This window comes from Phallusia mammillata, chromosome 7, assembly GCF_965637545.1.
Source record: "Phallusia mammillata chromosome 7, kaPhaMamm4.hap1.1, whole genome shotgun sequence".
Classification (NCBI taxonomy): Eukaryota; Metazoa; Chordata; class Ascidiacea; order Phlebobranchia; family Ascidiidae; genus Phallusia; species Phallusia mammillata.
The window spans coordinates 10,417,688-10,431,414 of record NC_137258.1 but is presented as its reverse complement, the minus strand read 5'-3'; the positions used below and the strand labels follow the sequence as shown (position 1 = coordinate 10,431,414).

Below are 13,727 nucleotides of genomic sequence, written 5' to 3'. Positions count from 1 at the left end.
AGCCATAAGCGAACTATAGTGAACTCACGCAATAATAAGCATAAGCTTGAGAAATAATCCACATTAACGTATGATAGCTTAAATAACTAATTTAGACTAAAACGGCTAGTTAGAAACGTTACATTGGTATCCCCGAGTGACGTTTACAATGTGTTACTGGCAAACGAATCTGTGTGAATCCACGTTATAAAACCCTAAACTAAATGAGTTGACATGCATGGTGACTTACAATCTTTTTAAAACTGCTGAGATGATTCTATTGTGATGTGTTTTTAGACAATATTTGGTGAAGAATAAAAAAAATAATTGTTCTTGAAATTTTCATACATTTAAGCGATAGTGGCTATGTTTGTATTTCGTAGTAACAATGTGGTTCAAAATAAGCGATTTTAATGCGTCGAAATAAGCACCTTCGTTTACTCGAAATTATGGGTTGAAATCAGTTGTGGAATTCAGCCTGTAAACCGTCTCACAAGATTTTATGAGATCAGCGAACCGGTGAGCATTACTGGTTACTGTCAACGGACTTTTTGTAATAGAACCGGCAGAAAAATATGGCTTTTGTGATAGAATCGGCTGACAAAAAATTAGAAACCCACCACTGGTTAAAACTGTTTTTTTACCATCAGGAGCGATTTTCCCCACAGGGAGGGGGGAATGTGGCTTTTTTTGAATCTAATATACTTACCGTATCACCTGTGGTTAGCTATGAAGCAATAAACAATATGTCTGCTATCTGATTTCTATTCAAATCACGGTGCGTTGAAAAGGTTGCCCTTCAAGTATTCAAACACGACCATTGCAAATCTTAATTTCGCCATTGGAAGGATTTCTGGATAAACTTTCGGTAATGCTCCACGAATTTTGTTAAGTACTCACTTACGGCACTTTAAGCAGGGACTTTATGTCCGGTCCGCCATCTCGCACATTTTGTAGTGGCGAAAGTATAATATAGGCGTTTCACTGGTTCCGTTTCGATTCAGCGCCAAACAAAACATGAGATTAAACTCTGGTTCGGGTTTGTAATTTAGCCTACGGTTCGAGTTAAACCATCAGCACTCGAACTGGTCCGCGGGTTCGGTTTCAGTTTCTGTTCGACTCTGATCAGAAGCAATATTCGTGCAAATTTATTGTCTTTTCATGGAAACAACGTGTCTCGCTGGCATTATAAATGTTTTTAAATCAAATGTAATGCTTTTTCTGCGCCCACATATGATAAATCCAAAGTCAAGACATTTGTAACATATTCTTAATTACCGACACGCGTGGCCCCAAGGGCCTCGGTTGAGAATCACTGACGTAATTCATTGAACAGGGGCTAAGTCTGGTCTTAGCGAGCTAAACAAGGTCAACTAATGGCTTAACAAATTTAACACGGGCTAAGTAACGGCTATGTGGACAGATTGGGAGCGCGCTAAGCTGGCTGAGCGAGCGATGCGGAAGTACAGTTTGTAGGCGTAACCGGGAGGAAGAGGGCTCGATAAGCCATATGCAGCAATGGTTTCTAAAGGACTACTTACTAATTGGGGCACAAATAAAAGCGATTTTGTTTTTCGGGACTTGAATTAAATTTGAATTTTCGGGACTTGAATTAAATATATGTGTCGGTTTACCTACTTCACTTTGGCATTATAGAGCAAAATAGTTCGATGTGACGGATAATTTCTTTTTGAGAAGTTAACACAAGTGGTAGTTGAAGTATTAGACATTTATTTTAAACTAAACAATAATAGGAAGTGTGATGTAGCCTATATTGCTTGACAATGAAGCCTATTAGCAAGCTTTAATGTAAAACAACAGAACATTCAAGTCCTGCAGTGCAGACAAGACAAACAACTCCAGCGTTTTGGTCTTTGGGACGCAGAGAGTATAGGCTACAGACAGAATGTAAATGCAGAGTTGCAAGTCGGGCCGGGCTTTTCGGGCCGGGTTCGGGCCGGGTTCGGGCCGGGTTCGGGCTTAGGTATTTGTCAGAAAACGGGCTCAAAACGGGCCTGACTTTACGTTCCGTTTCCGCCATTTTTAGTAACAATTCTCTGGCTTTGCCCCAATGCCTACTAACTTATAAAACGTATTGTTTACCCCATTGTCAACGATTGTTCATTGTGTTTGTTGTCTTCTCACTTTTTTTCTTTCTCATACTTTGTTGCAAGGTTTTCGTGGATAGGCCTGTCAATCAAAATTTCGGGCCCAAACGGGCTTCTCAAAAACGTTTCGGGTTCGGGCCGGGCTTCGGGCTTATACTTTCGGGTTCGGGCCGGGTTCGGGCTCAGACTTCGGGCCCGCTTGCAACTCTGTGTAAATGTGGACAAGTGAAAAAACACAATTCATCTTAACTTTAAATCCACAACATACTTGTTATTATAATTTTAGAAAGTACTGAATTGCTTTGTGGCCAAGGATTACAACCAATTGCCGGTGTAATGTACAGGTTTATCACGTTTCCGCAATTTTACAAATTTTGACACACCCTGTAATGGAACACCCAAAAAATTTCTGCACTTAAAAATGTTTTTTGCACCGAAAATTAAATGTTTGCTCCAAAAAATAAATGTTTGCACTGAAAAAAAAAATGTTCGCACCAAAAAAATGTTTGCATCCAAAAATAAATGTTTGCACTGAAAAAATAAATGTCTGCCAAAAAGTTGTTGAATTGCACTTGTGGCCCACCGTAGGATCACGTACCATCTGAGAACTTTTTCTATCGCTGCGTACCACCTAAACCAGGGTTCTTCAACGGGGCGATATCGACCCCTGGGGGCAATTTCGTCTACCGAGGGGGCGATGGTGACAATTTTGGAAGTTGGGGGCGATTTTGCTTCAAGAGGGGGCGATTTCAACATTACTGATAACAAAAATATGTACAAGAACTGTGGGACTCAGCTAACTTTAACTTACAAGCAGATACAATTCGTCTTGCAAACAAACACCAGGGACAAGGGACGCTTTAGCTTAAACATGCTGCTATTTGAATACATTGTGCTTAATGGCGATTGTTTGTACTTTTAGTGATCTCGAGAGCAAAGTTGGGCATTTTATTTACCTGAGTGGGCACTTTATTGAGCCAATGTATGGTGACAGGCCATACTTTTTAAATACAACGGTAACGAGCTTTACCTCAAACTTGATTTGCTTTCACACTTCCCATAGGCCAGCGGTTCCCAACCTTTTGGTGCCGCGACCCCTTAAAACAGTTCCCAAGTTGCGGTGACCCCACGCATAGTCGCCGAGTTTTACAAAAATGCAAGGTGGTGGATTTAAATTATGACGCCACTAATGCGTGCAGCCAAACGAGCTCCAACCCAAAGCCCAATATACTTTTAATAAAAAGCAAAGTTCGTCAATTTTAACAAAAAATTGTTTTTAAAATAATATTGATTTGGAACAATTCGCTTTAACGTTTTTTTTGGTTTAGCAATGTTTAGAAACAGTTTCGTCAAGTCGTTGCTTTTGTATCACCCAAAGTGACCATTTATTACAGAACAATCGCATTGTACACCATAGTGGCCAATCATTCACTGCCAACAATTGTGTGTTTGACGTCATACAAGTAAGGCACCAACCAAACTAGTTGCTTTTTCGTCAGCACGCTGGTTCAAAAGCAAAACTGATCCCAAATTTGTTCAGATTTTACGGTGTTTCGTAAGATACCGATACAAACAAACCCAAATATCCACGGTGTTCGCCACCACCCAGCCACCGCCTATACGGCGCCTATGACCCCAGGGATAAAATTAGTAGGCTATACATTAAAATTGACTTCTAAATACCGAAAAATTTATTTCTCACTATACTTTCTTTTCCTAATACTTGTCTTTCGATGCATCATTGACTGCCTGAAATTTTACAAATTAAATTTTAGTTCTGTTGACTATTAAGTTATAATTGGAGGATAGTGATATTATCGCGAGAATACAAAACAAGTTAGCAGGTTCTGGCTTGATGATTATGCAGTATTATTACGTAATACAAGGCAATAATTAGCATTTTGTGAAAACAATTAAGTCTTCGAAAATTAAAGATCCACCCCAGATGTAGTTACTAGTTTACATACTTTAACAAACAATGAAGGGAAGGAATGTGGTGCCCAGTTCTTTTGTTTTTTTATTTGTTAAATTAGTCTATGGCCTAAAATGAGTTGGGAGCCATTCCCTTAGTCGACCCCAGTTGTTTTCAACAAAAGAAAGCGATTGTTTGCGCATAATCGTAATATTGTTTTGTCTATGATGTAACATTTTTTTTCTCAGATGCGTTAAAAGTTTGCGTGAAATGGACCTTGCGTGTTGTAGTGAAAATTAAATTAGGTTTTGACTGTTAACTGCAGCTTTCGTGTTGCAAGGTAAATCTAACCGCTCGCATCTGCTCAAAAGGCAGAACGTTTATACAAATAACAATCTCACAGGGGGACGATTACGAGCCATGTGCCTTGGAAAGGGGGCGATTGAGTCAAAAAGGTTGAAGACCCCTGACCTAAACCAATGGTTCCCATCCTTTTTGTAGTCACTGACCCCTTTTATAATCTTATAGGTCTGCGGACCCTTGTTATTGACCCAAAGCAATTAGGATGTGATATAAACAGTTTGCAATTGCATGCAGGATTTTAAAACGGTTGAGGAACTTAAAAATATTTTTCTGAATCACTGACCTAAACCTTGCTTAAATGGATCAAGAAATAGACCTAGTTTCTCGACCTGGCTAGCATATATAATTAGCAATTTATAGTTATATAATTAGCGAAAAGACTGTCCAAAACACGAGTTTTGACTCAATCGGGGCTGATGATCAATTGGGTTAGTTGAGTTGCGATTTTAGATCGGACCTAAATTAGGTATAGCAGAAAGCTACTCGCGTACCACCTGAAAAGTTCCGGCATACCACTAGTGCAGGGGTCGCCAACCCGCGGCTCCGGAGCCGCATGCGGCTCTTTGGTCCCTCTAATGCGGCTCAGGTTTTGAAATTACCAAATGTTTGAAACATTTCATTTCAAAATCTGTGACGATCATGCCGGAACAAAAGTCGAAAATATAGCGTAACCGCTTCTAGTAAATAGCCACAGCCGCGCTTATCATGAAACTAAAAGAAGTAAACTGGCGGCGCGCAAGTTGTTAAATATTGTTTTGGTTTGCAGTGTGTGTGCCCGTGCAACAATACCTGTTTGAAATTGTTATGAAACAAACGTGTTAAACAAAGAAATAAAAATTAGCGTCTGAAAAAAACAGAACATTTAACGACACATGGGGAGATTAATTTGCATTTACTGCTGATAAGGCTGGTTTACCAATGTGCCCAATAATATGCAATTAGAAACTAGCTAACAACAAAAAGTTTAATGTCGTTGTGGCTCCTAGTGTTTTATTTACTATGTGAAACTGGTTCGAATGGCTCTTTGAGTGGTAAAGGTTGGCGACCCCTGCAATAGTGGTACGCGTACCACAGTTTGAGAACTACTGCTGTACAATAAGCAGGCGTTCACAGGCTTAGCAATAAAAAACAGTCAGCTCAAATCAACTTGAAATCTACAATTTAATACTATATCTGCTGTCGGCAGTTGTTTACTGCATACACCAGGTGGACATTTGCAACTGATCATAAAATACACAGCAAGCAGGCAATTAACACAAAAATATCATGACAGCTCAATTGCGCCTGTTGCATCTCCACGTTCAGTTACGCATGACTAACTTGTTCCATTATTCCCCTGCTATGACGTTACAATTGCCAACAGTAAAATTGGAAGGCCTTTGTCTGAATGTTGCAATCAGGGTTGCCAGGTGGCCTAAAATTCGGACAAAAAACGATAAATTGGCCTAATTTCACATGCTGTGTCCGACGCCTAAAAATCATTAGGACATTTAGTTTTTTGTCCTAATATGTCCGAATTTTGCTATATGTCCGAAAATCCTATTTTTTGAAGGTTGCAAACCTTTTTTACGACAGAACGTGGCTTAAAACTGCAACTTGTTTTGGTTAGTGCCTTGTTTATGACGTTAAACACATAATTGTCTGCCAGTGAATGTCTGGCCATTGTTGTGTACAATGCAATTGTATTGTAATAAATGGTTATCTAAGGTGATATGAAGCAGCAACTTGACAAAACAGTTTTTAACGTTGCTAAATCAATGATACACGCTACAGCAACGTGTTGCAATTGCCGACTAAATATTATTTTAAACATGTCATTTTTTGTCAAACATAGGAAATTTGTTATGCTTTACGTCCGCCACTTTGTATTTTTGTAAAACTCGCTCTTATGAGTGTGGGGAACGTAAGCGCACAAAAATGGGAGTTGGCACCTCGGTATTGATACCTTGTTTGCAATTATACGCTATAGTTTTTTTTTTGTCCTAAAATGTCCGATTTTCAGACAAATATTGTCCGAATCCAGTCGACACTATCTGGCAACCCTGGTTGCAATGATTGGTTCATTTTACTGTACAACGTGGTCGAGTAAGGTGACTTTATTACTGTATTAAGTAAATTCGTTTGTGTTGCGTTTTCAGAGACGAATAAGACTAAATTAAATATTGTGACGACTGACTAATCAATCTTCAAGTGAAGGCTGTTTACCGTGATTGTCGGTGAGTGTTTAATACGATTTGTGACCTAAATTAATTCATGACTTTTACGTGTGACTTATAGCATGCTGTATTTTCCTATAGTGCTTGTAGCGATTGTTTCATCGTCTTGCAATTGTTGATACATGTACTGTACCTGTTGACCTGTGTCGCAAAATAGTTGGTAAGTTAGTCATTGGCATTTTTGTGCGTATTCTTATGTACCATTTTCATGCACGTTTTCAAAATTAATACAATACAATACACAGAACATATGTCAATGTCTTTCGTTTTCTTGTTTAGAAAACCGTTTCCGTTCTCATTCCTGTTTCTGTCCGTTCCTGATTGTGTACGACGTTGTGGTTGTGGCCGCTGTTGTCGCTGTGGATTATTACACGCAATTCGGGAAGTGTGACTTGTGTGGGAAAGGGCGGGGCGTGTTTCAACGTGACAAACCCCTTTGTGAGGCTCAGCCTTGCAGGTCGGCCGTTCAGAGTCTACAGCGCCTACTTTCCACATAAATTTACACGGTCGCAGGATCTTACATCAAACAAGAAATAAGAAAAACTTTCTGCCGCAACAATTTTCCCTAGCTGACCCCAGTTTTGAAACAGTAGCCTTCGAAAATTTGTTCATATTTAGCCTTGTATAAGTAAAATAGTCTTGAAACAGTATAACCTTCAGGCCGCAGCTTCCCAATCCCTGCATGGCTTTTCAGAGCGATTAAACTTCTAATAAAATAACCCGTACGTGTTTGTAAAGTCAGTGATTCAATAGGGCAGGGGTGACCAAACTGCGGCTCTTTGAGTCTTTGATTGGGGCTCTTTAAAGTGGAACATGCATTTTGCCAAGTTGTTTAACCGATTATAAAACAATGCATTCTATCACGTATCAACAATAGATTGACTGTTTGTAATAACTATAGGGCAATTATTTTTTGACCTAAAAAACGAAAAAATTTGACCTTAAAAAACTTTTTTTTGACAAAATTTTGACCTATGAAGAATTCAAGTAGTTAAATTATACGCATTATCGTCCAAGTTAAAATATGGCTAGGCTAATCAAACTAGAGCGAAAGAATGTGCAAAAGTCTAACAGAAGGGCAAAAATCTTAACATTGGCCTAACCTATTCTGAAAAGGGAATGAGCTAATTAAAAATCACTGCCAAAAAACTGCAGCTAAGACACAACGAAAATTATTCAATACATTTATATGAATGAAAGATACATGAAGTATCTAAAGCAAAACCGAACCAAGAGCTGCACCTAACCTGCAGCTGCCGTAAAGTGACTTGGGACCTACCAAAATTTTGCACGTTTTGAGGTGTGTTGAGCATCACGCCATATCAACCTAATTGTTTCACTCACTTGATGTGATTCGCAATAATTGGGGCAACGGGCCAATTACAACAGTATAAAGTAGGCTACAAGGTGTAAAACGAATAGTTTGCTGGCAGTGCAACCTCTACAACACCACGACAATGCAGTTTGTAAACAATTTGTACTTAGTAAAAAATTTTGACTTTGTAAACAATTTTGACAATTTTTGACCTATTCTAAAAATTTTGACAAAATTTTGACTTTTTTTGACAAGTCAAAAAATATTTGCCCTAGTAATAACCAATGTACATTCCGAAAACGCAAAGAATATGATTGCACAGAAGCGTGCTAGCTTGTGCATTGTAGTGACATAAATTCGAAGCATTACGGAAGGCGGTCAAACATGTCCGGACGTAGTGTTACATGTTGTGTCTAAATTGAAAAAAGTAGCAATTGGGCTGTGGTAATGAAAAATCGGCATATTTTTTACTTTTGCAGGTTATAAGAGCTTATAAAGATTGATTTACCGAAGATTAGTTCGGTCGAATAATGTAAACTTTCAATTGTATATGAATTTGATGTGTAACTCAAGTTTCACAACTGACCATTGAAAAATTCACTTAGTAACGAATTGTTGCTTATCGACAAAAAAACAAGTCAATTTTCTAAAAAGGTCTACTCGTTTTGAGGTTTCGAATTCCACAAAGGTAAGGAATATGTTCAGCTATGTAAATTATGATCAAAATGTTTTATTCTGCACCGTTACATCTGGCGCTCGACACTATCCAGTAGGGTTTCTTTGGACCATCGTGATCCAACTGCAGGCCCGAGAAATAATTTTGTAGCACCGCGAAAATTAAACGTTTTAAATTCTATGCAACCAATGCCTATCAAATGTGATGTCTGGATTAGTGTGTTCTCTCGAATGTAGAAACATCATTTTTTGCCTCTGGCCAGCGTAGAACCGGTAAGTTAACGATTTTAATGGCCCGCAACAACAAAAAACAGTTGGACCGCACTGCCTTAAGTGATGATGGTCAAGCCCCACTCTTTAGGTGGTTCACTGGTCTTTTTTAACTCAACCCAACCAACAACACTGCGTTGTGTTGTGAAAGCAGAATAACTTGTTCGCTTGAACATTTTTTGTTTTTTTAGGTTTTGTATTCTGGTGCCGCAAGTGGCAGCGGATTCCACTTCCCGATTTTGTGCCGCTCCCAAAACGCGTTGCTCAGTTTTGCGAATCGCTATGTTACGGCACATAAGAAAAGGTTTAAAGTTTGAAACATTTTGTTAGAGAGTCGTAATAATATTTGTTTTCAATTTTAGTAAAACATACTATTTACCTCATTTTGCTGTGCGCCAAATTAGTAATGGCTGAAGAAGATACTGTTCCAGTGGAGGAATTACAAAAATTAGAAGTTGAAGATGGTGATGAGTTAACACCTGGTTACAAAGCACCAGCTAAGGTTGACCTTCAAACAATACAAGACTTGGATGCAGACGACGAAAGTCTTCAAAAATACAAAAAGGAACTACTGGGAGGAAAACAAGGTGATATCTTGCTCTGTTATTGAAAATGACAATTGACAACTGACATAAGATCATGCCTCTGCTCCAGCTTTAGATTTTTTTTCGGAAAAGTTCCAGTGTAGGGGTCAACAACCATCAAAAGCCTCATGTCCACTTGCATGGTTTTGCATGCTAATATTTTGATTTTACGTTGTGGTCTGTAACAGCTAATTTAATAAAGCTTTGCATGTGTAGACGACTTTTAATGACTATTACAAGTTACAACATGACTAATTAAAAACAAGCGAAGGAATAGTTTAGCTTTTATTGACGAGAACTTGAACTCATAAATCCTTATCAAAAATCACAAACTTATCAGAAAAACTTAAGTTAGAAACAAATGTGTTTGTTTTTAGATATTCTTGATGAAGGAGGAAACAACGTTTTAGTCAAAGCTCTAAGAATCATAGTTGAGGGCAGAGAAGATTTAGTTATTGATCTCACAGGTGGGACCGTTTGAGTTTCCTATATATACCCATAACTTTCTTATTAACCGACCAAGTTTTCAATGCTCACAACTTGGCAAAAAGCATACTTGGCATAGTCCATTGAGGTAAAAAAATGTATCATATTTGGTTATCCGCACTTGATCCTTACAAGTTTGACCCCAGATGATCCAGCAGTTCGCCCACTGATCCCTGAAACACACAATGTTCAAAACATCCATATTTGCTAAACTACATATATATATACTGTATATAACCCAGGAGTCTTATACTTTATTGGTTGGTACCACACAAGTATATATATATTTTATGTAACCATTTTTTTATTCTTTTGTCCCCATATATTGGTGATTATGATCTAAAGATACGAACCAAACGAAAACAGAGTGGTTACTTTCCTACTTACCAAATTGATAAGTACATTTTTGTGTGGAGAATTTTATTTTAGGTTTAAAAGAAATCCTGCCAGACTGTGACAAAAATAGAACCTCTACCAGTTTTGCTTCAATGCACATGCGGCTTTTTTAAAAATTCTAACTTTTTGTGTACATTTGTTTATAGGTGATGTGTTAAATTTCTCTAAATTGTTGGTAACTACTTGTCACACAAAAATACTTTTAAGTGTGGTTTTTGTTTGTCAGCAACTACTTCAATATGAAACCCTACCTCACAAAACACCATTTTTTTAATGACTATGTTCCCGATTTGGAAATGATGTTTCCTATGTGGAAAGCATGACATTCCTTGTGTTTAAAAGCACTTGACCACTGCACCCAATGTAACAAACAGCTCATTAAAATATTATCGAAAAGGCTACTTACCCATACATAAAGCAAAGATATGATTTCCCCCTCATGACTTTATGATCATAAACCAGGGAAAGGGATCACATGATTAGGTTACAAATGCACATCTCTTGAAAGTATGCCGATAATTAAAGTTAATAACCATTAAATAAGATATAGTATACACAAGATGCAGGTATGTAGGAAGCCACATTTTTAGTTTCAGACTAAAATTGTTATGTATTAAGTCAAACCTGTCAGATTTTTATAAATGGTTCCAATGTACACTTGTTTTTGTATTCTGACACTGTTCTGATTCAGATTTAAAACAACAACAACAGTATTTGCAAATAAAAAATGTCAAATCTGAAATTCTTCACATATATACGTAAAACAGTAGTCCCATCAGCTAATTTAAAGAGAAAAAACAACTTTCTGTAGCCAAAAACTAAGTTTAGTAATGAAGTTTCTAAAAAACATTTTTTACCCCACTTGACAATATCTAAAAACTTTTTGGGTGATGCCACATCTCAAGTCTAGAGATGGAGATGCAAACTTTTTTTGTGAAATGTGCAAGAGTAAATGCAGGTCAAAATGTGCATGTTTAGGGTTTAAAGAGTGTTATTTTAAACTTGCCCAAACACAAAAATAAAATAGAATGGTAGACCCTCAACACCACTATAAGGAGCTAAATTTTTAGTTAGTTTTATTATATTTTTAATGATAACACTTTACCCAAACCCTAAGAGTCCCAACCAGGGGCATTTTTGGAGATTAACTGTTTCTAATTTACACACATTGTGCAAATATTCTCTATGAGCCCGGTTGCAAATCTTGCTCCTGAGTCAGCTACCCATATTGCAACAGTTTCTATTTTCAGATATAAACTAGAAAGGTGGCTTTCCCATATATTTCAGTTATATATATATATGTATATATTCTATATCGTATTCTATGCCATTTGACCTACTATCATGATTGTTTTTGCAAGCAAGAAGAAATAGGTCCCCACACAACTGTTCATGTGAATTGGTTACGGTGAAAGTGTGAATATTTTTAGATTCTCAAGAAAAAATTAGGACAAATCATCAACACGAACTTAAAAAGGTTTTGTCCATATACATTATATTGTTATATATTTACAAACGTAGTAAAAAAAACAGGAAAAAATATTCCCAATTATATTTGTAGTTTTTGAGCTGTCCAAGACAGATATTTTGCAAAAAAACGTACATATAACAAACTGTTCTAGAAAAAACTTTGTTTCACTAAACTTATACCATTGACCTATATTAGCGTTTCATGGTGCACAGCTAAAAATGGTTTCGTGACCTTTGGACACGATTTTCAGTAGCATGCAGTCCTTCGTGTTTAACTATAATATAGAGTATCTTACCTTCATGTATATCAGCAACGTTTTGCCTGACATACACAAAAACGCAGTAATGCCTTTGGAGTTGAAATCATGTTAAGGTGCGAAACCTTTGCTAAAACTGAAAATGCTTAGTGTTAATGTACCACATAGCATTGCTTCCCAAAAAAAGTTGATTTCTAACCACCCAAAAGAGTGCCTAGTAAAACAGCTGTTTATACATGTAGCAGAGAGCTCCTGCTCTGCATTAAACCAACACAATCGTAAAGGACTTCTGTCTGTCGGATTAAATGTCCAGTGTACACATATTATGGGCTGTAAAGGTAACCACCAGGCCGTTAAGGCTAACATTTTAAATCAGAAACAAGAAACCCACTACAAATAACGGTTTCAAATTTCAGCACATTCAGGCTTATATTTCTAACCTACAGGACTGAAAAATTTTGCAGGGTTAAGCGGTGAATCTAACTAAAAGTTTCAAAATACTTTGGGATATGTTACAATACACCAACCAATAAAACATACAACTCCTGAATCATGTACTTTAGGAAGCAAACTTCATTTTTCAATTTTCAAGCCTGTGGGTAAACATCTGGGTCATCCAGGGTCAAACCTTGGGAGGATCAACTTTGGAATACTAACTAGCATGTGTGTAAATTTGTATAAGTTTGAAGCACCCTTTCGTGACCAAATACATAAAAGAAACCAGCCTTAGAAAGAAGCAAAATCGCATTAAGCAATAAGTGTCTTTTATAAAAAAAAATTTTCCTTTATAGGTAATCTTTCGGACTTAAAAGTGACAATGAAAGAAGGTGTGAAGTATAGACTGAAGATTGTTTTTCGGGTACGTCACAGAATTCTGGAATGTAATTTAACAGTATTTTCGTCATGTAACTTTTTACTGCTATGTTGTCTGTTAGGTGCAACGTGAAATAGTTTCTGGATTAAGATTCCTCAGTCAAGTAAAAAGGAAAGGAATAAAAGGTATGTATTCTCTGTGTATGTGAACTAGTGCACACAGAAGGCATATTTTTTTGATTTTAGTCGATAGTTCAAATCATATGGTTGGAAGTTATGGACCAAAAACTGAGGAACATTCATTTCTTGCTCCTATGGAAGATGCACCAAGTGGCATGATAGCAAGGGGGGTCTACAATATTCACAGCAAATTCACAGATGATGACAAAAACATTTATCTGGAATGGGATTGGGCGATGACTATTGCCAAAAATTGGAAGTAGCTTCGCAAACTTCAAGTGCACTATTGTATAGTTTTTCAGCAATTGCCTGTATTCAAGATTCAGCCTATTAAGCAGCAGGGCATTTAATTATGCACAGGGCAAACCCTTCCAAATACTACACTGTATTCATCAAAAGTTGGCTAAACTTTTGTTTCAGTCCTAATCATGTTTTGAATTTTTGAAAAGTATAATTTGTCTTTAATGAAAACCATAGAGGTTGATTCTTCAGCATTTAAAAATGCACGCCTGCCATGTCTGTGACTCACTTCCTTCCTGGAAAATGTGTTGTGGTTTGTTACATATATCTGCATGAGAGTATGTTTATAAGGGTCACAATCAATAGAAGTTCTATGTATCATCCACACTGCAATTAACTTAATGCCATGTATTGTAAGTGATTATGAATAAATGAAGACCGATAAACATGTACACAAAACTAA

The 13,727-nt window shown here is 37.2% G+C and overlaps 1 protein-coding gene across 2 annotated transcripts; it reads left to right on the top strand.

The window, feature by feature from the left end:
- Nucleotides 1-348: 348 nt before the first annotated feature.
- LOC145202691 (rho GDP-dissociation inhibitor 1-like) lies at nucleotides 349-13,727 on the top strand. Of its 2 annotated transcripts, XM_080075718.1 has the most exons (9): nucleotides 349-6,578; nucleotides 6,660-6,738; nucleotides 6,858-8,581; nucleotides 9,030-9,142; nucleotides 9,201-9,425; nucleotides 9,800-9,889; nucleotides 12,823-12,890; nucleotides 12,967-13,030; nucleotides 13,091-13,727. In XM_080075718.1, exons 4-9 carry the CDS (start codon nucleotides 9,121-9,123, stop codon nucleotides 13,285-13,287), a joined length of 666 nt encoding a protein of 221 aa, XP_079931844.1. In that variant the 5' UTR covers nucleotides 349-6,578; nucleotides 6,660-6,738; nucleotides 6,858-8,581; nucleotides 9,030-9,120; the 3' UTR covers nucleotides 13,288-13,727. The 2 variants fall into 2 exon arrangements, with proteins under 2 accessions (XP_079931844.1, XP_079931845.1); XM_080075719.1 differs by lacking the exon at nucleotides 6,660-6,738.